General features: G+C 44.2%; 1 protein-coding gene across 5 annotated transcripts in view; it reads right to left on the bottom strand.

Annotated features, from left to right (window-relative positions):
• The window catches only part of TLN2 (talin 2), a 171,130-nt gene that overhangs the window by 67,852 nt on the left and 78,930 nt on the right, over window positions 1-24,348 (bottom strand). For all 5 annotated transcript variants that reach the window (XM_083586092.1, XM_083586096.1, XM_083586094.1 and 2 more), the window contains exons 7-16: window positions 23,988-24,115; window positions 18,496-18,559; window positions 16,145-16,249; window positions 9,021-9,176; window positions 7,792-7,893; window positions 6,748-6,824; window positions 4,835-5,015; window positions 3,487-3,600; window positions 2,452-2,560; window positions 893-1,101 (exon numbers count right to left, since the gene is read on the bottom strand). In XM_083586092.1, coding sequence (XP_083442218.1) covers window positions 893-1,101; window positions 2,452-2,560; window positions 3,487-3,600; window positions 4,835-5,015; window positions 6,748-6,824; window positions 7,792-7,893; window positions 9,021-9,176; window positions 16,145-16,249; window positions 18,496-18,559; window positions 23,988-24,115 — 1,245 coding nt within the window. The remainder of the gene's footprint in view (window positions 1-892; window positions 1,102-2,451; window positions 2,561-3,486; window positions 3,601-4,834; window positions 5,016-6,747; window positions 6,825-7,791; window positions 7,894-9,020; window positions 9,177-16,144; window positions 16,250-18,495; window positions 18,560-23,987; window positions 24,116-24,348) is intronic.

The raw sequence follows: 24,348 nt of genomic DNA, 5'->3' as shown, positions 1-24,348 counted from the left end.
AGCAAAATTTTGGGAAAGGAGTTATCAATGTGAGCATCACCTGTATGAAATCGTGATACACATACAGGACTCAGGATTTGAATTCCAGCAGGGAAAACACAGCTCAGGCCATCTGTAGCTTAACAGAAGCCTTGCTGGGTTGCATGCGTGGACCCCTGTGCTGAAGTGAGAGCATGAGCAAATTCTGAGCATGCCCCAGTTGGTGAAATTCTGGAGAGCTCCATGGGAGAGGCAGAATGTGTGTTAACAGCTGGTAAGTCATTTGGGGGATTGAGAGAAAGAGAAAGGCACACACAGAACACAGCAGCACAGATTATTGGTTTCAAGACAAGACCTAGTAAGATGAAAAGCCAAGAAAAGCCATTCCAATGGGGTGGGCTAAGGAGAAGGCAGGAAGATTCAAACCACTAGTCAGGGCCAAAACCCTATCTACCCCAGGGGTAGTCAATGTGGAAAATAAGAACCCAAGAAGAGCCTGCAGGATCAGGCCAATGGTCCATCCATTCCAACCTCCTGCTTTCACAGTGGCCAACCAGATGCCTGGGGGAACCAGCAAGCGAGACCCGAGCACAAGAGCTCTCTGTCCTCCTTTGGTTTCCAGTTGGACCACAACTGCCATCAGCTCCAGCCAGCATGGGCAATGATGAAGGAAGGTGGTGCAAGCTGAGGTCCAAATAGAGGGCACCAGGCTGGGGACATCTGACAAGATGCACACCACATTGACTAACTCTGCTCTACCCAACCATTTAATAAGGAGCAACATCATCATCTTGCCATTGGGAAGTACCCTTAAAAAAATGCAACTGTGCAATTTTTCACAGATTTCAACATATCCTTTCCCCAGTATCTAGTGTCAGAACTCTGTGCTTATGAGTCAGTTTTGTGACTTCACCTCTCCTGACGTTGGCTCCACAGCCTTCAGCAAGTCCGACACAGCTCCTGCAAGGGTGCGGGCAGCTTTCAATAGGTCCTCCCCACTTCCAACGTCATCATCCATTAGCGCAGCAAGAAGCTTGACTCCTTTGGACATCTCAGTGAGGTTTGAAGAGATGGTGGTGATCGCACACCCCACAGCAGTGTAGTCCGTGTCAACTGGGTCACCTGCCAAACAGGAAGGATCAGCCACGGGTGGGTCAGTAAATGAATAGCCCCTAAAGTCAACACAGAGACCAGCAGTTAACAATGTTTTCTTTTCTTTTGTTTACTAAGTCACGGCTTGGGAACTTGGTGCCTTCCAAATGTTGTTGGACTACAACTCCCATCATTCATGATAGCTGAACACACTGGCTGGGGCTGATGGGTGTTGGACGCCAACAAACACTTGGAGATCCACAGGTTCCGTGTCCCTAGCCTATATTTTATAGAAGCCTTACTCAACCTGGTGCCCTGTTGTACAACAACTCCCATTGTCCCTCCCCACTGATCATGCTGGCCGAGGCTGATGAAAGCTGTAGTCCCAACAACTTTTGAATGGCCTTCGGGTCTTCATCTCTGCACTAAGGTTTTAGTGCTACTGCACTGACACTTTATTATTACTATATTTGTATACCACGCTTCATCCAAAAATCTCAGGGTGGTGCACAGCATAGAATTACAGAATAAAACCACAAAGTACATAATAAAAACAAGAAGAAAACAAAACAAACCAGCTCCCCTTTATTACACAAACAGCCCAACAACAAGAACCCACTGAAAGCATACAAATCAACATGGCTAACCTGACCCAACAATCCCCCCACATGCTAACAACTCTCGCTGCAGTCAACTAAAGACAACCAACCATGGCCTGCCCCCCCCCTTTCTCACTGCCAAGGGAAAATAATAAATGAATAGAAAGAGAACTTACCCATGTGACACTGACACAAAAACCTTGTGAACACTAAGTAAAAGAATAAAAGCTTTACCACCCCTCCCCTACCTTATACTGTACACAACACTAATGTCTCACATCAAATGGAACTGATCTGTAGAAAAGACTCTACAACCTGAAAAAGAGGCAATGCATGTACATATTTTTGTAAATCAAGAAAATATTTTTTTTTTAACTATGTGCTGCATGAATAATCCAATGTTCAGCATCATTGGAAGACCATACATTCTAGTGTTACGAGACAGGGAGAAAAACTTTTCCTTCTCCACTTTCTCCAAATCTGCGATGAGAAAGATTCTTTTCTACCTGTGACCCTGGAGAGCAGCCACTAGTCAGAGTAAATAACAAGTGAGCAATCTGGACTAACTGTCTGACCTGCTCTAAGGCAGATTCCTAGGTTCCTTAGGCTTGTTTATACAGTTCCAAATGATGTTTTAGCATTGCCATCTGAATCCACCCATAGTCTCCCATTTCTCCCGCATGAAGGTCTGCAGCCATCTGCAGAGGGGAAGGCTCTTGAATGACCCATAAGCCAGCATGACACTGCAGAGGAACCTGCACACCAGCGATTGCCAACTCACCTGCTGTAAGGTTCACAACAGAAGCTGTTCCTGCAGTGATGGCATCAACCTGAGAGTGTATTTCATGTTTGGATTCATCCACTTTGTTCTGAACCCAAACTCTGGAAGCCTAGAAAGCAACGGAAAAGGTCAGCTTCAACATGCATAGCCACCTGCAAGAAGCATCCATGAAACAATGAAAGTTGAGTAGGCTCAAGTCAGAGGTGGGGATTATGTAGGAATTTGTTCAGTCTGCTTTTGTAGTGTACAGACCTGAGTCGGTAGTCCAAATTAGCTCACAGATCAAACACAACTGATGATGCATTTCTCCAGATTCAAGGTATGCAAAACAGTAACAGTATGTATTTTACAGGAAAAATGTTTATTTTACAGGAAAGTGCCACAAAAAGTATTGAAAGATATGTATCTTAGGGGAAGCTCTGTGTGGACCATTTGTGTGGATTCTGTCAGAAAATCTACACAGAATGGGATGGAGCAGACCTATGACTTGAGCACCAGTGAGACTGTAACAAGAGCTGACAAAGGGCTTGTTCACAGACTGATGAATCTGGTTGTTTCCTACAGGGAGGGGCACCCAACTGCATGCTGCGAATTGCCAGATTTAACACCGCTTTGCATAATGGCGAAAGAACATTTTCTTGAAAGTCCTGCCAAAATGCAGCACAGGCATCTGGATGCATGGGGAAATCAGCAAACTATCACACAGCCCACCTCCTTAGGTTTCTGCTTGGCCAGCCCAAGACATTTTGCTGTCTGAGGCAAAGGGTAAGATGAGACCCTCCCCTGACACCCCTCAATTTCATGTTCAGAATGAGGTTGGGCTGGCAGCTGATTCCTCGTTCAGTACTGGCAATGGGATGAGATGGCGTCCCCCACTGCAGGTTAGTTTTGGGGGCACATCACCTACCATGTGCAAAGACAACTTCAATCTGCAACAGAGGGGAATGGCAGGTGCGTGTTGCCCCCCCCTTCCCCTCCTCCACACCTGCTGCCTGAAGCAACGACTTTGCTCTGCTTAACTGGCCCCGGACTTACCATGTCATTTCCTAACGGCGGGAGGCTGTCCACTTCGGTCAGGTCGGCCTGGGCCTGCTGAACCGCATGCATACTGGTGTTGATCGTTCCCATCAGGGCCTGCTGGGCAGAGGTCTAGGGAGGAAGAAGGTAGGGGGAGAAAGGTGCAACGGGCAGCTCACAGGCAGCTCTGAGCTCTTGGGAGAGATTTTCAGAAACAGACACCTCATCCCCAAAGACGAGGAGTGCGCAGCAAACATAATGAGGTCAAATAATCAAGAGCAACAAAGATCAGCCGAGCGTGCTCTGAGGAATCCGCGCTGGGCAGTTCAAGGAGGAAGAGTCAAGTGAGGTTATTTTCGCCGGGGATTCTACCACAACTAAATCTGTCAACAACTGTTAGAGCAAGAGATAATATCTGCATCAGGGTGGGCAGGTGGGTGGGAGCGGCCTGTCGCCACCAGCACTATTCATTGGGTCACATCTAAAGCCGCCTCGGTTAGAGACAGTCACATCCTACTCAGGCAGAAGCAGGGCTGGTGAGGGTTGTGACCCGGGGGCAGGTTTGGCACAGGGGTCCAAGGCTCCCCACTGCTGGCTTGACCTTTTCCTCTTTCTGAATAAATCTGGGGAAAGCTGAGGTGGGTCGCCACCTTCCAGTACAAAGGCTGTTGTGATGGATGAGCCTGATGATTGTTCACAGACGAAGGACACAAACTCAGCTTTGAATCTCTTCTGGGCTAAGTGACCGGAATCCTCCCAGAGTGCTGACACCACAGCAGGTTCATCAGCAAATGCTTTCAATTGCTGATTGACACGTGCATTAAAAGGTTTTACTGAGGGAAAACTAAACAGACGAAACATCCTGATGCTTCAATGTCCCACTCAGCCGGGAATAATGATCCTTGGCTGACAGTGGCAGTAAGAAGCTGTGAACTTCTAAGTCTGTTCCTTTACAGTTCTGTCTTCAGCTCCTTAGCTGCCGGAAGCATGACATGACAGGGATGTGTCCTTGTAAGAAGCAAGTAATAGGGTGGGAAAATCAGGCTATTCAGAGTTTTAACTCCTCTGCCCCACTAACCCAAAACACAGTTGACCATTACAGGACATTCTACAGCCAGTATCCCCAACTGAGGAACAGCTCAAGCCATGGAGCTAGTCAGATGGACCAATGGATAGCCTGGCCTGTTATGAGGCTGGTTCCTGTGCTCCGAGCACCCTTCTGCCTGTGGCATCACTGCCCCCACCCCCCAATTTGTGTCTTGAAGCTCTGAAAGAACATTTTCAGAAGGGTGAAAACCCCAGGTAAAAACCAGGAAGAGGTTACGTGTTGGCGGGGAGGATAACAAAAGACCAGACGGTTGCTTACCAAGGGAGGCATGTGCCCTCTGTGCATTTGGCCAACGGTCACCTGCTGCTGCGGAGAAGGCATGCTGCCAATGTTGAAGGTCTCTGGCCCCGTGGAGCCTGAACGCATGACAGCTGGCAGGGCGACAGAGCCATGCTCTACTTTCCCCGTTCGGTTGAACTGCTGCTGCAAGATTGTCGATCTGCAAAAGAAAGCATGGGATGCAACTGCAAAAAGTTGTGGATTTCCCCCCGGTTTGTTTTTACCTTGCTCCAAGAAGCGTAAGGCAGAAAAATCGTTCTCTTGCCCTTTTTTCCTTGCAACAATCCTGTGAAGTAGGTTAGGCTTTGTGGTTTAATGGGGTGCTGAACCCAGAGTCTCCAGCCAGATTGTGTGGGGTACACTGCACTCCAGCAATCAAAAGCCGGAAGTACTACACATACGCACCTCCTTCCAAGCAAGCAAGAGGCATCTCCATTCCAGCCCAGCAAAAGCACTTGAGAAGGATGCACAGCAGGGCCAGGGAGGGGCAGGGCCTAGGGAGAAGCCTGAGGGTCTCAACCAAGATGCCTGGGGGGCCACATTGACCTCAGGGGCCTTCCCCACCCCAGTCAATGCTGAAGCTCCAGCCAGTGCAGAAGCAGTGGCCAAACTGCTGGTGGGGGCATCTGGTGGAGAGCCTGTGACCCCATTGTTTAAGCACACTTGCACTGGCTGCCCATCTCCTACCACACCATGTTCAAGGTCCCTGCATTAATTTACAAAGCCCTGAACAACTTAGGTCCAGGGTACCTCAGGGACCACCCAAACCTTTATCCCAGCCAGATCACTAATATCATCTGCAGGAATGTCACCAGCAAGGCTCATCTGACAACAACAAGAAACTGAAACTTCAGTGTCATGGGCCAAGCCTTGTGGAATGCCCTGCCAAGAGAGATTCAGCAGGTGCCTTCTGTGCCAACTTTTAAATACCTGCTGAAAATTCTTCTGTTCTGCCAGGCCTGTGCAGACAATTTGGAATATGTCTCTCCACAACACTTAGCTGATTTCTGATTTTAACTTGTTCATATGGTTTTCATTGTATGGTTTTATGCAAAATTGTTGTAAACATCGTCCAGCCTGGACACTGAGGTCCAGCTCCGAGGGACTTCTGGTGGTTCCCTCACTGCGAGAAGTGAGGTTACAGGGAACCAGGCAGAGGGCCTTCTCAGTAGTGGCGCCCTTCCTGTGGAACGCCCTCCTGTCAGGTGTCCAGGAAATAAACAACTATCCGACTTTTAGAAGACATCTGAAGGCAGCCCTGTTTAGGGAAGTTTTTAATGTTTGAAGTTTTATTCTGTTTTTAATGTTCTGTTGAAAAGCTGCCCAGAGTGGGAAACCCAGTCAGATGGGGTGGGGCAGAAATATATTATTATTTATTATTATTATTATTATTATTATTATTATTATTATTATTAACCATGCTGATTTTTAAATGAAGGTATGCAAATACTTTTATAAAGAAAAGTGCATTCCTTGTGTTGTACTTTTCTAGCTCAGCTACACACTGAAGGGAAGATTGACAGCATCCCACTTTTTGTTTTCATTTTTAAACTAAGCAAATAAAAAGTGGTACCCCAAATATTTCATCCGCCTGCCTCTTTTGAGGGTGCTTCACCTGCCTGCCACTAATGACCTTCTAAGGTCTCTAAGAATTCTTGTTAATTTTCCAAGGAATTCCAAATTTCCATGGAACCATCTCAGTAAAGGGTTTTTGCTTGGTTTTGCGTTAACTGGGGCAATGCAATAGAGGGAAAAGCTCCACAACCAATGGCTGCTCCTTGTTGGCTGACACATTTACACAGCCTGGGGCAGTTACAGGACAGAGGTTGTGTAATTCAACACAGCAAAATTAAAGATTTTCATTTGCAATTATGTTATGCAGAACAACATACTTTTTAGGCGATACGGATTCTTCCAACATTGTGGATTCCTCATCCCCTTCCAGTCCAAAACGGTCCTTACTTTGCTTCTGCAGAACAGGAGACACCAGAAAGAACTTCAGCCGTCACCTCCTCTTTGTAAATGGAGCCCATTTTCCAAGCTGAGAGTTGCTTGTCCTGAAACACTGGAATCCACCCCTGGCTGCAGACTCTACACTATGTGACTCTGAGAGTCACTTTGCCCACAGACTCTCTTAGGGGATGCCAGAGAGCCAGGAAGGGGTGGAGCACCTGACTATAACATAGACGCTTCGTCTGAGCGCTGCCAAGTTTGATGGCGTCTTCAGGCCAGGTATGTTCCATCTCACCTGCTCCTCTGGCCAACTCTATCCTTCTCCCTACCTGGAAAAGGGCAGGGGGGGTGTGAGCTCAGAAGGGCTTGTGCTGTTTACCTTATTTCATTGTATGTGGGGGCTGAGGAGGATTTAATTTTTCTTTAAATGCTGTGGAATAAAAGTCCCGTCCCGACTCCAGCAGTGCATACCAACTTCCTGGACATCTTAGGAAGTGGCGCTGGACTGGCACACAGAACACACAGAGCTCTGTGCTATGGAGACTCAATGCAAGTCTAGAATTATTATTATTATTATTATTATTATTATTATTATTGAAGTGCAAAGCCAGCATTTCAAGAAAAATAACAGCGCCTCAGCCATGGTGTTTCTGGGGTGTTTGGGGAACCCCTGAGCTGTGTGGAGCCCCAGATCTCTGTCCACGGTCGGGCCCTGGAAGCTCCATCACTTACTGGAACCCATGGGAGTGTTAGGAGGGGGAAAAATGATATTTTGGCTGCATCAGGCCCTAACTTTCCATCCCCAGGCGAAGCTGGCAGCTTCTCTCCCACTCAGCAAAGTACTGAGAGTTTGCCTTCCCATGCATTAGTGTAAATAAATACATAAAACCCACCTAATACCACTGACCCAGCTTCACACCCAGAAATCTTTCAACAAAACTGCATGACATAGTTTCTTTGCCGATGGTCATCAGAGCATTTACCTTCTTGAGGATGATATCAATGTAACCTGCAATTAGTTGAGAGATCTGCTCCCCTTCAGTGGTTTGCACCGAGTAGTAACTTTCTTGATACTCCCCAAAATCCTAAGGAAATGAGACATTTATTATTTCTAAAGTAATTTGCCATTAGTAAGGTAAAATGGTAAAGGTAAATGACCCCTGGACAGTCAAGTCCAGTCAATGGCGACTATGGGGTGCGGTGCTCATCTCACTTCAGACTGAGGGAGCTGGCATTTGTCCAGCTTTCTGGGAAATTTATCTACCCGCATTGGCATGCTTTTGAACAGCTGGGTTGGCAGAAGCTGGGACAGAGCAATGGGAGCTCACCACCATTGTACAGATTCGAACTGCTGACCTTCTGATTAGCAAGCCCAAGAGGCTCAGTGGTTTAGACCCCAGAGCAACCCACGTCCCACTTCACTATTAGTACCATTTTACTAATGATAAACAGAAGCAGAGTGTAAAGGCCTGAGGATGGGCAATGGAGGCAGACAAGTTCCTCCAGAGTAATTGCCAACTCTGTTTTCATGAACTTGTCGTAATCAGACCGGGTTGTAATTTTATTTTTCTATTGGGGGTTCAATACCAAGCACATCAGATTCCCATCTAGTGGGGTGTGGGAAGGGGCCACAGCTTGTTGGGCAGAAGAACACCTGCTCTGCATGCAGAAGGTCCCAGGTCCAATCCCTGGAAGTGTCTCCAGTTAAAAGGACCAGGTAGCTGATGACAGGGAAGACCCTTGTGCCGAAGACTCCCAGGAGTAGACCCCTGGGAGTGACCTGCTTCAGGCGGCACTGCAAGGGAGGCAGAGATGAAGGCAGGAATTGGCATCTGAATGATGTAACAGGACTTTTTAGAAAGAGTTGTCTGTGGGTGTTCTTGACATTGGTCTAAGCTGGCTATCCCTAGCCAAATGGGTTTGAAAAACTGGGACAGTATTGGCCTTGTTGCTTCAGTGACACCAGTGGCCGCTGAATTCTGTACCAGTTGAAGTTTCTGAACCGTCTTCGGAGGCAGCCCCACATATAACACGTTAAAGTAATCTAAATTCGTTGGAGTCCAACAACACCTGGATGACCACAGGTTCCACATCCTTCTTGGAGGCCTCAAGGCCTCTGTTGAGAGGAGACTGACCATCAGGGTAGAAACTTAGTCACCACAATGAGGCAACTCCTCCCACCCATCTCACTTCTCCCTCACAAAGCGATTACCAGAGTGAAGCTTTTTGGCGAGGCCGCCCAGCGCTTGACGGTGGTCAGCGGCCACTCCTGGAGGACCTCCTTGGTCTTTTCATCCACACGCATCACCGACTCCTTCGTGATGCCCAGCAGACGAGGGACCAGCTTGTTCTTCCCCTTCATTTTCTCCTGTGAAGGAAGAATGGATGAAGAACTGAGCAGCTGATGCAAGTCTCCATTCAGAATGGGGAGGCGGGGAGGAACCTGTGGCCTGTGCTTTTGGTAGCCAAAATAAACATAACAATCTAAGCCTGCAGTTTCGCATGCGCTGTTAGTAAGTATCCCTGTTTTAAAATTACAAATTCCATTCTCTATTTCATAAATGCAACTCAGTTTTAATGTCTGCTTTCATTTGTGTGTGTTTTTTTTAAAAAAAATAATGTTCTACATTGTCTTTTGCAAACCGCTTAGGGGTCTTTTATTTGAGTCAGCAGCATATAATTTCTGTGAAATAAGTTAAAAATAAACAAACCAACAAACACTCAGAAGAACTAACCAACAGCTTAAGCTGTTCACCATCGTCACCGCATGCTGCCTCTCTCCAAAGAATTATGCTCACAGTGGCTTACGATGTTTGAGAAATCATAAAAATCAACAACTGCAGGAATAACTTCTTAATAATGGCAATAAAAATACAGGAAATGTAGTGGCAAACAAAGAACAACATTCAGTATTCTAAATGTTGCAACACTACATCTCCTGGCAGTAGCAAAAACAACAAGGAAGTCTAGTCAGTTTCAACTTGGTCCTAGATGTTCAAGCCACAAATGAGCCTAGAAGGGCCGGATTTAGGTTTGATGAGGCCCTCAGCTCCTGAAGGTAATGGGGCCCTTTATATATCCAGCTGTCCTTTGTCAACAACAAATTGTCGCTGTTTTTTGTGCTGAATATATGCTATATGGTAACTGATGGACCTAATAGGTATCTAAAGCCATTTGCCCATGTGGCCATGCAACCAGTCCATGCAGAATGTAGGCACCCTATATACAGAAAGGAGCAAACCAGTGATATTTGAGGGAGCAGGCTAGCAGGCAGGGCCCATGACTTACATCATAGGAGCCTACACAACACAAAACACTGTTGCTGTATGTAGGTTTTATTTTATTTGTTTTTTGGAAATGTACATCCAGTATTTTTTCCCTTTAATTTTTAGCTTACACAGAACGTAAATCCCGCACTGGAACAAAGGATCAAGTTAATTGTCTGCCTCAGTTCCCCTAAGAGTCACAGCCCTGTTGGCAGCGCCAATTAGACAGAAACTCCTCCCATCGTGTTTTATTTACACAGCCCCTCTCCTGCATCAGCTCCTTACAAGCCTCCCAGAGGCAGGGAAGGCTACCAGTGGCTACTAGCCATGATGGCTCTGCTGTGCCTCCATGGTCAGAGACAGCATTCTTCTGAATGGAAGTTGCTGGAAACTGGAGGGGAGAGGTCCTGCTTGTAGGTCTCACTGATTAATCCAGAATGCGGCAGCTAGACTGGTGACTGGGAGTGGCCGCCAGGACCACATTACACCGGTCCTGAGAGATCTGCAATGGCTCCCAGGACATTTCGGAGCACAATTCAAAGTGTTGGTGCTGACCTTGAAAGCCCTAAACGGCCTCGGTCCTGTATACCTGAAGGAGCGTCTCCACCCCTATTGTTCAGCCCGGACACCGAGGTCCAGCTCCGAGGGCCTTCTGTTGTTTTTTTTTTAAAGATATTTATTGAAATTTTACAGACAAAAGAAAATTACAGAATAAGAAAAGAAAAAATAAAAAATAAAAAGACAAAGAAAAATACAAAATACATGAAAAAATAAAAAACAATTAAAAACAGGTCAATCTTTTCATATCTTATATTTCAATTACTTGTTTCCTGACCTCCTCACACCTCCCTTTTTTGTATTCCAATTCACATAGTTAATTCAGCAAATCCTTTCCCTCTTTGTTTTTATCTTAATTCTATGTCTTAACATATTATAACTTTATATTTTCATCTAATTATCAGTCCATTTTTACATATTCTTTTTAACCTTATTGCTAAAGCCACTTCATTTCAATCCAGCATCATTTTAGCATTCATAAATTTTACAATGTTTTTTTCAAATAGTCTTTAAACTTCTTCCAATCTTCTTCCACCAACTCTTCTCCCTGGTCTCGGATTCTGCCAGTCATTTCCGCCAGTTCCATATAGTCTATCACTTTCATCTGCCATTCTTCCAAGGTGGGTAGATCTTGTGTCTTCCAATACTTTGCGATGAGAATTCTTGCTGCTGTTGTTGCATACATAAAGAAAGTTCTGTCCTTCTTTGGCACCAATTGGCCGACCATGCCCAGGAGAAAGGCCTCTGGTTTCTTCAGGAAGGTATATTTAAATACCTTTTTCATTTCATTATAGATCATCTCCCAGAAAACCTTAATCCTTGGGCACGTCCACCAAAGGTGAAAGAATGTACCTTCAGTTTCTTTACATTTCCAACACTTATTATCGGGCAAATGATATATTTTTGCAAGCTTGACTGGTGTCATGTACCACCTGTATATCATTTTCATAATATTCTCTCTTAAGGCATTACATGCCGTGAATTTCATACCTGTGGTCCACAACTGTTCCCAGTCAGCAAACATTATGTTATGTCCAACATCTTGTGCCCATTTTATCATAGCAGATTTAACCGTTTCATCATGAGTGTTCCATCTCAACAGCAAGTTATACATTCTTGATAATATCTTAGTTTTGGGATCTAACAGTTCTGTTTCCAATTTTGATTTTTCCACCTGGAAACCAGTTTTTTTGTCCAAGTTGTAGACCTCCCTTATTTGATATTGATGAAGCCAATCTCGCACTTTATCTTTTAGTTTCTCAAAACTCTGCAATTTCAGTTTGTCACCCTCCTGTTCCAAAATCTCCCAATATTTTGGCCATTTGGCCTCCATATTGAGCTTTTTCTGAGCCTTCGCTTCCATCGGTGATAGCCACCTTGGGGTTTTATTTTCAAGTAAATCTTTATATCTTGTCCAGACATTAAACAATGCCCTTCTGACAATATGAAATGCTTTGTGTGCTTTAACCTTGTCATACCACAGATATGCATGCCACCCAAAAACGTTATTGAAACCTTCTAAATCCAAAATGTCTGTGTTCTCAAGAAGCAGCCATTCTTTCAACCAGCAAAATGCTGCTGATTCATAATAAAGTTTAAGGTCTGGCAGGGCAAATCCACCTCTATCCTTTGCATCAGTTAATATTTTAAATTTTATTCTGGGCTTCTTGCCCTGCCAGACAAATCTAGAAATATCTCTCTGCCACTTCTTGAAACAGTCCATTTTGTCCAAAATTTGCAATGATTGAAATAAAAATAACATTCTTGGCAATACATTCATCTTTATAACGGCAATTCGACCAAACAAGGAAAGCTTCAAATTTGACCATATTTCAAGATCCTTTTTCACTTCTGACCAACATTTCTCGTAGTTATCTTTAAATAAATTTAAGTTTTTAGCGGTCATGTTAACCCCCAGGTATTTTACTTTCTTTACCAGTGTTAAACCCGTCTCCTTCTGAAACCTCTCTTTCTCAATCAGTGTTAAATTTTTTTCAAGAACCTTAGTCTTTAACTTGTTCAACTTAAATCCTGCCACTTGACCAAATTCCTGAATCAATTCTAATACTCTTTTCGTACTAGATTCTGGCTCCTGTAATGTCAATACTAAGTCATCTGCAAACGCTTTAAGTTTGTACTGTTTAGCTCCGACCTGAATACCTTTAATCAGATGGTCTCTTCTAATCATGTTTAGCAAAACCTCCAGGACTGAAATGAAAAGCAATGGGCCTTCTGGTGGTTCCCTCATTGCGAGAAGTGAGGTTACAGGGAACCAGACAGAGGGTCTTTTCGGTAGTGGCGCCCAGCCTGTGGAACACCCTCCCTTCAGATGTGAAGGAAATAAGCAGCTATCTTGTCTTTAAAAGACATCTGAAGGCAGTCCTGTTTAGGGAAGTTTTTATTATTTAATGCTGTATTGTTTTTAACACTCGATTGGAAGCAGCCCAGAGTGGCTGGGGAAACTCATCCAGATGGGCAGGGTATAAATAATAAATTATGATGATGATGATGATTTGACTGGCCCCTGTGAGACCCGGAGGCTGGACTCTTTGGGCCTTTGGACCAATCCAGCAGGCTCTTCTTGCTTTCTAAGGGGGCGGGGCAGCTGGAAGCCTTCCTTCTGTGGTGTTGGACGGTGGAACAGTCAGTCTCGGAAGGAAGCGGACTCTCCTTGGCTAGAGTGTTTTAAACAAAGGTGGGCTGGCCACGTATCAGGGTGCAGAAGCAGCAGATCCCTGCGCTCCCAAGGGGCTGGATTGCGCTTCAGTAACTCAAGCCCCAGATACTGCCATGGCCTTCCTTCACACATTTATCACAGCTATACAACGCGCAGCATGGCTACTGAAACAACTGAATGACAAATTGCTTTCGTCAGTACTAAAACAAGTCTAAGGAATTTAATAGGCATTTTTAATTTAACACACCCCAGCATGTCACTGTAGACAAGTAATTATCCAAATGGTTGTGTTCCTACTGCCTGGGATGCTGCTGGCCTGAAGCCACCTCTCTTTAGAACCTCTAAGAAATCTCAGTATTTGAAAGAAGCATCACTTAATTAAGTCACAATACTGAGAATCCTGCAAGAGCCGTTCTCTTCTTTGTGTATAAATCTTCCCTGGGCAGGCTGGTTTGAAAGAACATGGCGAACAATGTTCAAATGCCTCCTGTGAAATAGGCTGCTATTTGAAATTCCTAGTGACTTTTCGGCTTTAAGGGAGAATATATCCTAATATTTGTAAATAAAATGCATCTTTTAAAAAAATGTTACCACTCACCCCCAGCAAGAATAGGGTAGGTTTTTTCAGGGAATGTGAATGAAACGGTCCAAATTCATACGCATGTGTGTGTTTGTTTAATTTTCATTCAGCTGTATTGCTTTTCTTCATTTCTTTATTCTTGTATGTTATTGAAGTATATGTTCTTGTTTAAATAAATAAAAATTAAAAAGCAATGTCAGCAGCTGCTGTTGAAGCTCCAAAGGAACCCCTGGCTGTTAGTTAATTTATATGTTGAGTACTTTTAAAATAATCACATTCTTCCTCTAATGAGCTCAAGACAGCATGCAGCATCCTCATTCCCACCCTGCTTTTATCCTCAAAGCACACCTTAAAGGTAGATTTGATTGAGAACATATGAGTGGCTCAGAAGCAGCCCATGAGCTTTGAGCTGAATCTGGCCATATCCCAAAAATATTTAATTAAAAAATAAAATACCACAATGTTTAAGGACCACCGCCATGATTTATTTTAACTTCTTTGCAAAAAACAATTCATTTTTTAAACACACACACAAACGCATTCTCCCCTGCTTCAATGACAATCCTACCAATTCATTAATCTTCATTAATTCTTACATCTTACAGGGAACCCTAAGTCTTCTGACTTGAGAAAAATCATGCACCAGCTTCTTTCAGGAATTCGCTAATAGAAGTATGGGACAGGTATAAGAGTCTTCTGGAACCAAGAGTCCCACATTGGTTATCCCCGCTGGAGGTCATGTGTGTAAAGAAAATTAATATGAGAGGTAAATGGGCTACGTATGGGGAAATGGTAACTAAAGAAGGAGGAAAATGGAAATTAAAACCATATGAACAAGTTAAAGATCATGTATATGATTGGTTGCATTATTTCCAGGTAAACGAAATGTTTAAAAAAGATATAAAGGAAAGTGGTTATGAAGAAAAAGATTCTAAGTTCCAAATAGACATAATAAATAATGAATATAAAATTTTGTCAAAAATGTATAAGATATTGTTGGAATGGTACACGAAAGATGAAGAGGTCAAATCGGTAATGATACAATGGGCCAAAGATTTTGGTTATAATATTCAATTTGAAGACTGGGAAAAATTGTGGAAAGAAAATTTAAAATTTACTGCATGCACGGTGCTGAAGGAAAATGTTATGAAAATGTTTTATAGATGGTACATCACACCGGTAAAACTTGCAAAAATGTATAAAACATGTAATAAGTGTTGGAAATGTAAAGAAAAAGAGGGAATGTTTTACCATATGTGGTGGGAATGTAAGAAAGTGAGGAGCTTTTGGGAAGCAATATATAATGAATTGAAAAAGATTTTAAAATATACTTTTGTTAAGAAACCAGAAGCTTTTCTTTTAGGGATTACAGGAAATGAAATAAGAAGGAAAGACTGCAAACCTTTCCAGTATGCAGTTACAGCAGCAAGAATTTTATTGGCCCAGAAATGGAAACAAGAGGAAGTACCGACGATACAAGAATGGAGATTGAAATTAACGGACTATGCGGAACTGGACAGATTGACTGGGAAAATAAGATATGTTCGAAACCAAAAGTTCATTGAAGATTGGGGAAAGTTTGTAGATTATCTGAAAAATGTATGCGATGTGCAAACAACGCTAGTGGGGTTTCAAGAAGCACTGTAAAAGTTTGAGATGTATTGTCAAAAAAAATAGAAAGGGGAGGGAAGACAAATGGCAATACAATGAAGGGAATGCGTATTGAAGAGTAAATATGGATGATTACCAGAGAAGCGGAAGGAAGTCAAAAAAGATTAATTTGTTAAAGCATAGAGAAAAATGTATAATTGTGTTGGAAAACTAATAAAAATATTTATAAAAAAGAAGAAGGAGGAAACAGAGAGCAGTGCCACACCCTAGGAAGGTGGGGGTGGCTGAGGTCCGAATGAAATTGCTGATGTGGTGCCCCATTCAACCTAACAGAAAAGCCTCCAGTGCTTTTCACTGACATCTAGCTATCTATGGGCAGGCAGATTTCAAAACATGGTTTTATTTTAATCTGTAATATTCAGCTGCAGATTGCTATGGCAGTCACTGAGGGATCAGTATTGTGTTTCTTTGTTTTGTGAATGTAAGTTATTCTAACCATATGACTTAATTCAGGCCTCAAAGACTTCTTGCCAATAAATACATTTTCCGCTTTGCAAAAAAAAAAAATCATGCACCAGCTTCTTGTATGGGTAAGCCGTTCATTATAAGCAATGAAAACTGAATTGAAAGCAAGCCCCTCCTACCTTAACAAGGAAAAAAGACACTCCGTACGTCCTCAGAGACCGAGCCAACTTCACGTATTTCACTTTAGCTTCGATTTCTGTCATCTCCCCGCAGTTTTTGTGTTCCTGCAAAGAGCCGCCAATTGATTTTTGTTATCATAAAAAAAAAACTATGAGGAAATATAAGTCACATGCACTTTTGCTGTTGTTAAGCCATGATGGCCTCTTAGCCTTCGTCCAAAGGTTTTGAAACAGAAAGGAATCAAAACAACGATCATCCATGGGAATGCCCAACCTCTTGATATTTTTATTTATTCATTCGCAATCTGTAGCCTCCTCTGTCCCCCAAGAGATCAGGGCTGCCTGGGGTTTTATACAAAATGGAAAATAATTCCACCTGCCCGGATTCCAATAGCAAACCGAATGGCCCAGCCCAAGTCATTTTGTAGCCAGAGGCAGAACAGCACATTTCCCTACCATCAGACTGAAGGCTGGCTGCTATTTTGGCACCTGAAGCAGAAAACCCCACAAAACACCTCCTCCTGGGAGTAAAAATGCAAACACCGTAAGTCAAATGTCAATTTAATTTCACAACACTCGGAGCCAGCTGCCTGAGGCACTTGCCTCATTCTGCCTTATGGCAGGGCTGGCCCAAAGAGGGACAAGAAAAACTATGAAACACCTTCCGATTTATTAGATGTAGCCTTACTGCTTCCACCATGATGGCAAACCAGCCATTCCTACAATTCAGCTCCACTGAAGGCTGGACCAAACCTTCCCTGCCCCTCTAGGGGGAATCTCTTCCTATCCCAATCCCCAGTGTGCCCTCAGTCAAACTCACAATCCCCATTCCACCTTTACCTCTAAGCCCCCCCCCCACTTCTGCACAATTTAAACTCACCTGACCGAACTCCACACTTGCGTCTCTCTGTTCCAAGTGTTGGTTTTGCTCCATCCACATTGCTGGAAGCTCTTCTGCCTGCCAGCCCACAATTCCTATACCACCCTTAAACCCCTTTCCTTCTTCTACTAATGTCAGAGAGAAAGACCCGGCAAAAATATTTGCTGTTTTTATTCTAACAGAAATGAAACAATTAGGGGGGGAAGCTCAGCTGTTTCCACTGAATTGCCCTTTTCTTTCCAAAAGCACAGCCGTAATCTGTGAAAGTGTGTGTGTGTGTGTGTGTGTGTGTGTGTGTGTGTGTCAGCCTGCATTACTCTCTGGGATTCCCGTGACATTCCAATGCTGAGATATTAGCATGTGCAATGACATTTTCTCACGCTAGCAGGATCGCGCTCATTTTCTGCTGTCGGCTCTTTCCAAAACGGGCTGCAATAAATTAAACTGACACTGGTCATCTTCCTGGATGCCACTAACCAAAGGTGGGTGATGTCTGTGCCGATTGAAAAGCAGAAAAAGGATACAGCAACATTAGGAAGCTGGCTTACACTGAGTCGGACTGTTGTGTCCATCTAGCTCAGGTATCGGCTACACTGACTGGCAGCATCTCTCCTGGGTCCTGGTCCCGCCCTCCCTGCAGCTGTATCTGGATATGTCACTGAAGACTGAACCTGGGACCCTCTGCATGCAAAGCTGGTGTTCTACTGCAGAGCTACAGCTCTTCCCAATATATATGCCAATGTTGATTTATACAGTTATGGCATCTTTTCCCCCTTTCTGCTCTGGGTCTCTCAGAAATGTATGCCTAGATTTGCAGAAAGGGTCTATGGTAGTCAAGCCACTTGGGTTGCTGCCATTCCTTTTTGGACAGTTCTAACTCCCGTTTCTCCATCCAGGGTCATTCCCAGTTTAGCTTCACAGAAAGAAGTTCTAAGATCTAAGCCCCCTTTGGAACTAAAATGCCCTTTGACACTGGCAAATTAGGGCTTTGCTAGCCAGATCTGCCCCACCACCACCTATTATAGAAGTTTACTATTTGAACGAGCGCCTTCTGAGCCCTACCACCTGAACGTCCTCAACGAGCCCACAGACCTCATTAGGAGAGAAGACAAGAAGCAGCATGTAGGGTTCAGCGAGTGGGCAATGACCGAGGGGGCTATGTGGACAAAAGGACCACAAAAACCCTTACATAACCATATTTTCCCCCTTCAAACGCTCTGCTTTTTGCATTCCACATTACAACTGAGAACTGCTAAAACATGCTCATTTCTTGAAGAACACACTATAAAAAGCAAGGAAATCTTCCAACCACACACAAAATCTGAATTAGGAGAGCAAGTTTGCCAAAGGGGGAAAAGCCGTCTGCTTCTTTTACACTTGAGTTGGTGCTAGTTTATTGCCAAAGAGAACACACAGGGTTATGAAAGCAAAAGAGAAATACCACATATCTATATAAAGCATTCTTAATCACCTGAAATATCCTCTTTTCAGCTCCTCTTTGCTTGATGTATTCTTTCGGAAGGAATTCTTTTAGGCTGGAAAAAACAAAGAGCCACAGTTTAATGAAGAGACAACCGCCTCTGCCTCATTTTCAAGCGAAGTGGACGTCAACCATTTGTTAATATGGCTTCTAGACTCCTTGGCAGCCTCCCTCTTTCCTGATTGGCTCCTCCTCCCCTCCCCTTCAAAGGCAGCCATTCAGGGGAATCCACCTCAGCAACCTAACTGAGTTGGGGAGGAGAGCAAGCAGCCAATAGGGAGCTCACCCACCCAGCTCCTCGGTGGGCACCTGACACCTCTCAAAGTCGCCACCACCAAGTCAGCCATGTGCAAGGAGCCCACAGGAAGGATTCAGATCCATTCTGCTCCAGTGCCATGAGGCACTGAAAATCCACCTGCCCATTGGAGTTTCAGCAGATTCTGTTCTCTCATGGCCTCAATATCATCATTATCATTTAATTGCGTAGGTGGCCCCTCCCCCTTGAGGTTCCTGGGGGAAGCTGAAGTACAGCAATTAGAAAATGTCAAAGAACCTGAACGAGTATTGTTATTTTGAGATCCATGTAACATACTTCATTTTTCCCAGTGCAACTTTTGTTTTTTAGTATTGTTTTCATACCATTTTAAAAACAATTTTATTCACTTGTTTAGTCATTAAAAGTCTCCTCCTCCAGTATGGAGCACAGGGCACCTTCACATAATAAATCACCAAAACAACTGTCTAAAGAAAAACTGTTACACTACATTAAAATACACTAGCGGCAGTGTAGATACCTAAAGGGACCACACCCCAAAGAAATTATGAACCAAATGCCTGCATAAACAAAATGTTTTCAATTGGCATGTAAATGTATCCACTGTGGAGGCATATAGAATATCCTCTGGGAGGACATCCATAAGTGGGGTGTCACTACCAAGAAGGCCCTGTCTTGTGCTATTATGTGCCTAGCTTCTGCTAAGAATGGATTCCCAAGCAAGGCATCTCCTGCTGATCATAACAAGGAGGTCAGCTGGCAACGGGGAAGGTGCTCTCTCAGGTACTTTTCCTGTTTATGGGCTGTTGCATTAGAAACTTCACAATTAAGACCAAAACAGGACAGCAAATTCACTGGATGGATGTATGTATTTCGGCATGATTGCTAGGATTTCCATCAACATTTGACCAGAATTCTTAAACTGCTGAATTTCAGTGGCAGGTCTTCACTAAAGCACGGCAGTGCTTGAGGTCAAACATGCAAAGCACATCTTCCTTCCACTTATAAGCCTGCACAAGTCCCGTGAAAATGAAGCAGAGCTGTGCGACAGGACGGTGTCATGGCGCTGCCTTGGACTCAAGAATCAGATGTGGCAGAGCTGGCCAAGTCTGGGGCTGCTCCATCACCAGTCATGGAATTGGGTAGGGCTTCTGATGCTGGTGGTTCATACCCAACAGTGCCCGAGGCCAGTGCTTTGGAGGCTGAGGCTGGCAACCCAGAGCCTGCAGAGTCTGAGACAGGATCTTTGCAAATGCTGTCCTTTGAGCCCAACCCACTAGAGTCACATGCCTCCCATACCTTCCCATCAGTGCAGAGGTCATATAAAGGAGCTCATCTTCAGGCCTGGGGTCAGTCCTGTAAGATCCAGTCTTTAGACCAAGTGGGTGGAGCTTGGGAAAATGGACTGGAGGAAGGAGACTCCACAGGCTTCAGTTAACCTCCAGGCTTTGTTGCTCAGTTGGAGCTATCCGTGGTGCTGCATCCAGAAACCTGCCTTGCCCATGTGTGTGTACCTGAAGTGCATGAGTGAGAACACACTGTTTCCTGGTGGAATGTGCCCTTGGCCTCAGTTCCACCATCTGAACTACAGCTTAGCCACAGGACCTCTGTGATAATGAATGGGTCTCTGAGCACGTGGATAATTCCTTCTCCACCCCTCTATTATTAGAATTCCAAGCAGACCGTGTTTTCTATCACAGGTTTTAAGCACTAGAAACACTGAGGACCTCCTCATGTATCACATGGTAGATTTCAACTCCAGGCTTGGAATAGCAGTATTGATGAAGAACAAAATTCAGCCAGAACTCTGGTACTGATGAAATTTGGCAGCAAGTCAATGGCAGGCTGGTTCAAGACACTTCAGTGCTCAAGGCAAAACTAGATTCTCTTTGCAGATTTAATAATAATTACTGAAAGGGTGGAAGATGATGGGCTCCATGCTGCAGCTTTCTTAAGAGTTTTTGTCTTTAATTAACTATTCATTAATTATTTGAAATATTTATAATCCACCATTCAAAGACAGTGAATTTCTATGATGGCTATTTCACAGAGGGAACCTGACAGACTGCTACAGGGAGCGCACTCTGCAGTTTTGGGGCCACCACTTAAAAGGACCTGTCTCTTGTACCCGGCCCATCTGATTTCATGCAACAATGGGATGAAGAGGAGGACCCGTGATGCCAATTTAAAAGCAGAGGTATGTTTGTATGGGAGAAGATGTCTATTACAGTAATGCATACAGCCAAGTTATTTTAATAACACTAGTACTTTAAAATGACTCAGCAATGCCAGGGCTGGGTGCTGGCAAGTGGTTTGGAGAGAGTCAGAGAGGCAGTCAGGACCAAAAGGCAATCAGGATCTGAGGACAACCAGGAGGCAAAGTCAGAGAAGAAGCCAAAAGTCAGGTCTGAAGAGCAGAAATGCCAGACTAGCTAGAGCTCAGATAGACCTTGTTGGCACAAACAAGCTCAGAGAGTCTGAGTATGTGGAGACAGGGCAGATCTAGAAGGTTTTTCCCCAAGAGGCTGCAATTATGCTGCTCACCACAGGGGGAAGTGGTCAGCAGTTCCCAGCAAGCAACAACTCTGGGTGTGTCATTGCGCATACATCCAATAGGTAGATACTGTCACCACTGGTTTCATAATTAATGTACCTGTATGAGGAAAACCTAAACAGTGCCCCCTTTCTATCAATTAGCACAGGGTAAAATTCACCAATGTGGTTTAATCTGCGAGCCCCATTCATGTGAATGGCAGCTGCACAAAAGCATGGCAATATACAAAGTGTGAATATGTTGAAAGGTATCAAAGTTTGGGACTTTGTTTACCAAAGAGGCGAGTGAGAGGGGACAAGACAGAGGTGTACAAAATAATGCATGGCATGGGAGATGGTGGATGGACAGAGGTTCTTCCTCCTCTCTCATAACATTAGACCTAATGCAGCCATCTAGAGAAGCTGAATGCCGGGAAATTCTTGACAGACAAAAGCCAGACTATGGAATTCAGTCCCAAAAGATTTAGTGATGGCCACCATCTTGGATGTCTTCAAAATGGGGTTAGACAAATTCATGAAGAAGGACAAAGCTTTTAATGGCTACTAGCCACGACGGCTATGTTCTACCTCTGAATACCAGTCTCTGGAAATCACAAACGAGCTTGGGGGCTGCTTGCCATTTGGCTGGCCACTATGAGAACAGGATGCTGGACTAGTTAGGCCTTTGCTCAAATTCTACAGTTAGGCCCTTCTCAGGCTCTTATGAGAGCAACAAATGGATCTTGGAAAGCAAATGTATGTATCTCACAGATACAACAATCAGGGAGCTGCAATTGGTCTATGTTGTGTGTACGCTTGGTTGGCAAACCAAGGGTGTGTATGAAGCAGCCCTTGCTGTAGATGTTCACTGCCCACAAATGACTGGTAAGAAAGCTGTGAAAGGGACCCTTCTTGACACTGTCCCTTGTTGCTTTGCCTTAACTCAAGGCTTCGTTACTTACTGTTCATACCCATAAGGGATGTATGAAAAACCCAGGGAGACCCCTTCATTAAGGTAAAATGGCTCAGCAGAAAAGCACAATGCCTTCTGTTCCTTTGGAAATGATGCTTAAGTATAACATCGGCCTTCAGAAAAGACTCCATCCAATTAAAAGGAAATCATTTGTACAGAGTGGGGAAATGGCAGAGAGAACACCCCCGCCCCCAAGAAATCATCCATCAGCTCTTTTTAATTTGAACTCTGAGCAGAATGCTTATGCCACTGAAGGGAACCACTTCTCTTCAGAGAGATACAAAAATTCAATTATTATGCAATTACATTATTTAAATGTATTTAAATTCAAGGACAATCTATGCCATCATCTTTTGTTCCTTCCTGTGTTGAGAGAGTGTTTTAACATCTGTAGCAGCCATATGAATTCTTCTGCTGTTCAAGCGCAACAATCAAAATCAAAAAGGTGACACAGAGCAGCAACAGCCCACGACCACTGCTAGGTACCGGGAGCTCCACTACGAGTTAAGGCAGGCCTCATATTTGCAAGGTCACACACATGCATTTTGTTATTATATCACTACCCTGCATATTGTTTGTTGAAGTACTCATATTTGCATGTTAGGGAAGACTCTGGGTGTACAAAGGAGCATTCGCCAGCTACAGAAAGAAAGGGTACTTGCTGGTACCTTGGGTTTTCTTCTTCAGAAAAACAAAAACAACCCAACCCACAAATCCTGCAAAAACACTGCTTTAGCCTTTGAATAGTTGCATTGGGGAAAAAGGCAGAGGCAAGTTGTTCTGGACAAATCTCCACTCATGGCTCATGAAGGCTCCCTGCTTCATCAGAAGAGACCCTTTGGTTTTTCCTTCTGTGCTGTCTGTCATTTCTTAAAGGAAACAACAGCCAATACCACCACTGGCAGAGATTGCTGTGAATATTATTCTTGCTGGAGATGCTGGATTGAGAGCCACAGTGTTCCCCTTGGTGGGAAGGAAGATTTTCAGCCATTCCACTGAAATATTTTCTACAGAAACTGCACACAACTGCACAGAAGCTTGACGGGTGAAATAACAGTAAAACTAAAGCAAGGAATTCCCAGCAAGAAGAGAAATTAGCACATGAAGGATCCAGGTTCTAGTCTATTCCTCTCTCCTTGCCACGCTAGTGTTCTGCTTAGAGCAGCCTTCACCAATCTTCTGCCCTCCGGATGTTGTTGGACTACAACTCCCATAATCCTTAGTAAGCATGGCTATATTCCTATCAAGCACAGCATCTTAGGTTTATTCTGGCTGGGGCTGATGGGAGCTGTAATCCAAAGCAGCTGGAGGGAACCAGGTACCTAAATCAGTGTTCTTCAATCTTGGGTTCCCGGGTGTACATAAGAAGGTCTTCCAAAGGATGATTCCCTGCCTCCAGTCTAAACTGATATGGTCCTCTCCACTACCACAGGTCTCTACCACCTCACTTTACTGGGTGCATAGGTCTAGACTGAGAGGGCACACTGTGAAGGAGCAGCGGCAACTGCTGGCCTTTGCTGAAATTCTCATGGAGAGCTTTGCAACACCATTATCTGCTTTCTCAACAAGAAAGCCCAGATCTGTTTTTGTGGGATCTTACCCCATCTTCTCAGAACACAGCCTGAAAGCCACTGGGCTGGAAGAGTTATCAAAGCAGCACACAACAGTTTAACCCCATGTGTAAAGATCGTTAGAGCAACTTACTCTAAAAATCCAGGTTTGTGCTTGTGCTCAACATGAGGCCCAAACTGGATCTGCGCTTGGAAACCTCCAAATTCACACGCTTTCTCAAACGACACTGGATGGGAACCATTCAGAATATCATCACGAGCCTGGAAACCAAGTGAAGAAAGAGACCGTGTTATGCATTTACTTCACCTGAAGAGGATGCAGACTCCTGGCCTCTGACACCTGGATGCCAAAGATCCGCCAGTCATAGCAAATGTGGTGGAGCTAGATATTGACCTCAGTGGACAAACAGTCTGTCCTGGAATAAGGCGCCTTCTAATGGTTCTTGATTACTGGTAAGTTCTGCTACATAAACCCCACTGAAATAAACAGGGGC

Source organism: Podarcis filfolensis, assembly GCF_964270895.1.
Source record: "Podarcis filfolensis genome assembly, chromosome: 14".
Taxonomy (NCBI): domain Eukaryota; kingdom Metazoa; phylum Chordata; class Lepidosauria; order Squamata; family Lacertidae; genus Podarcis; species Podarcis filfolensis.
Note: the sequence above shows the minus strand (reverse complement) of the source record. Positions and strands in the feature narration are given on the sequence as shown.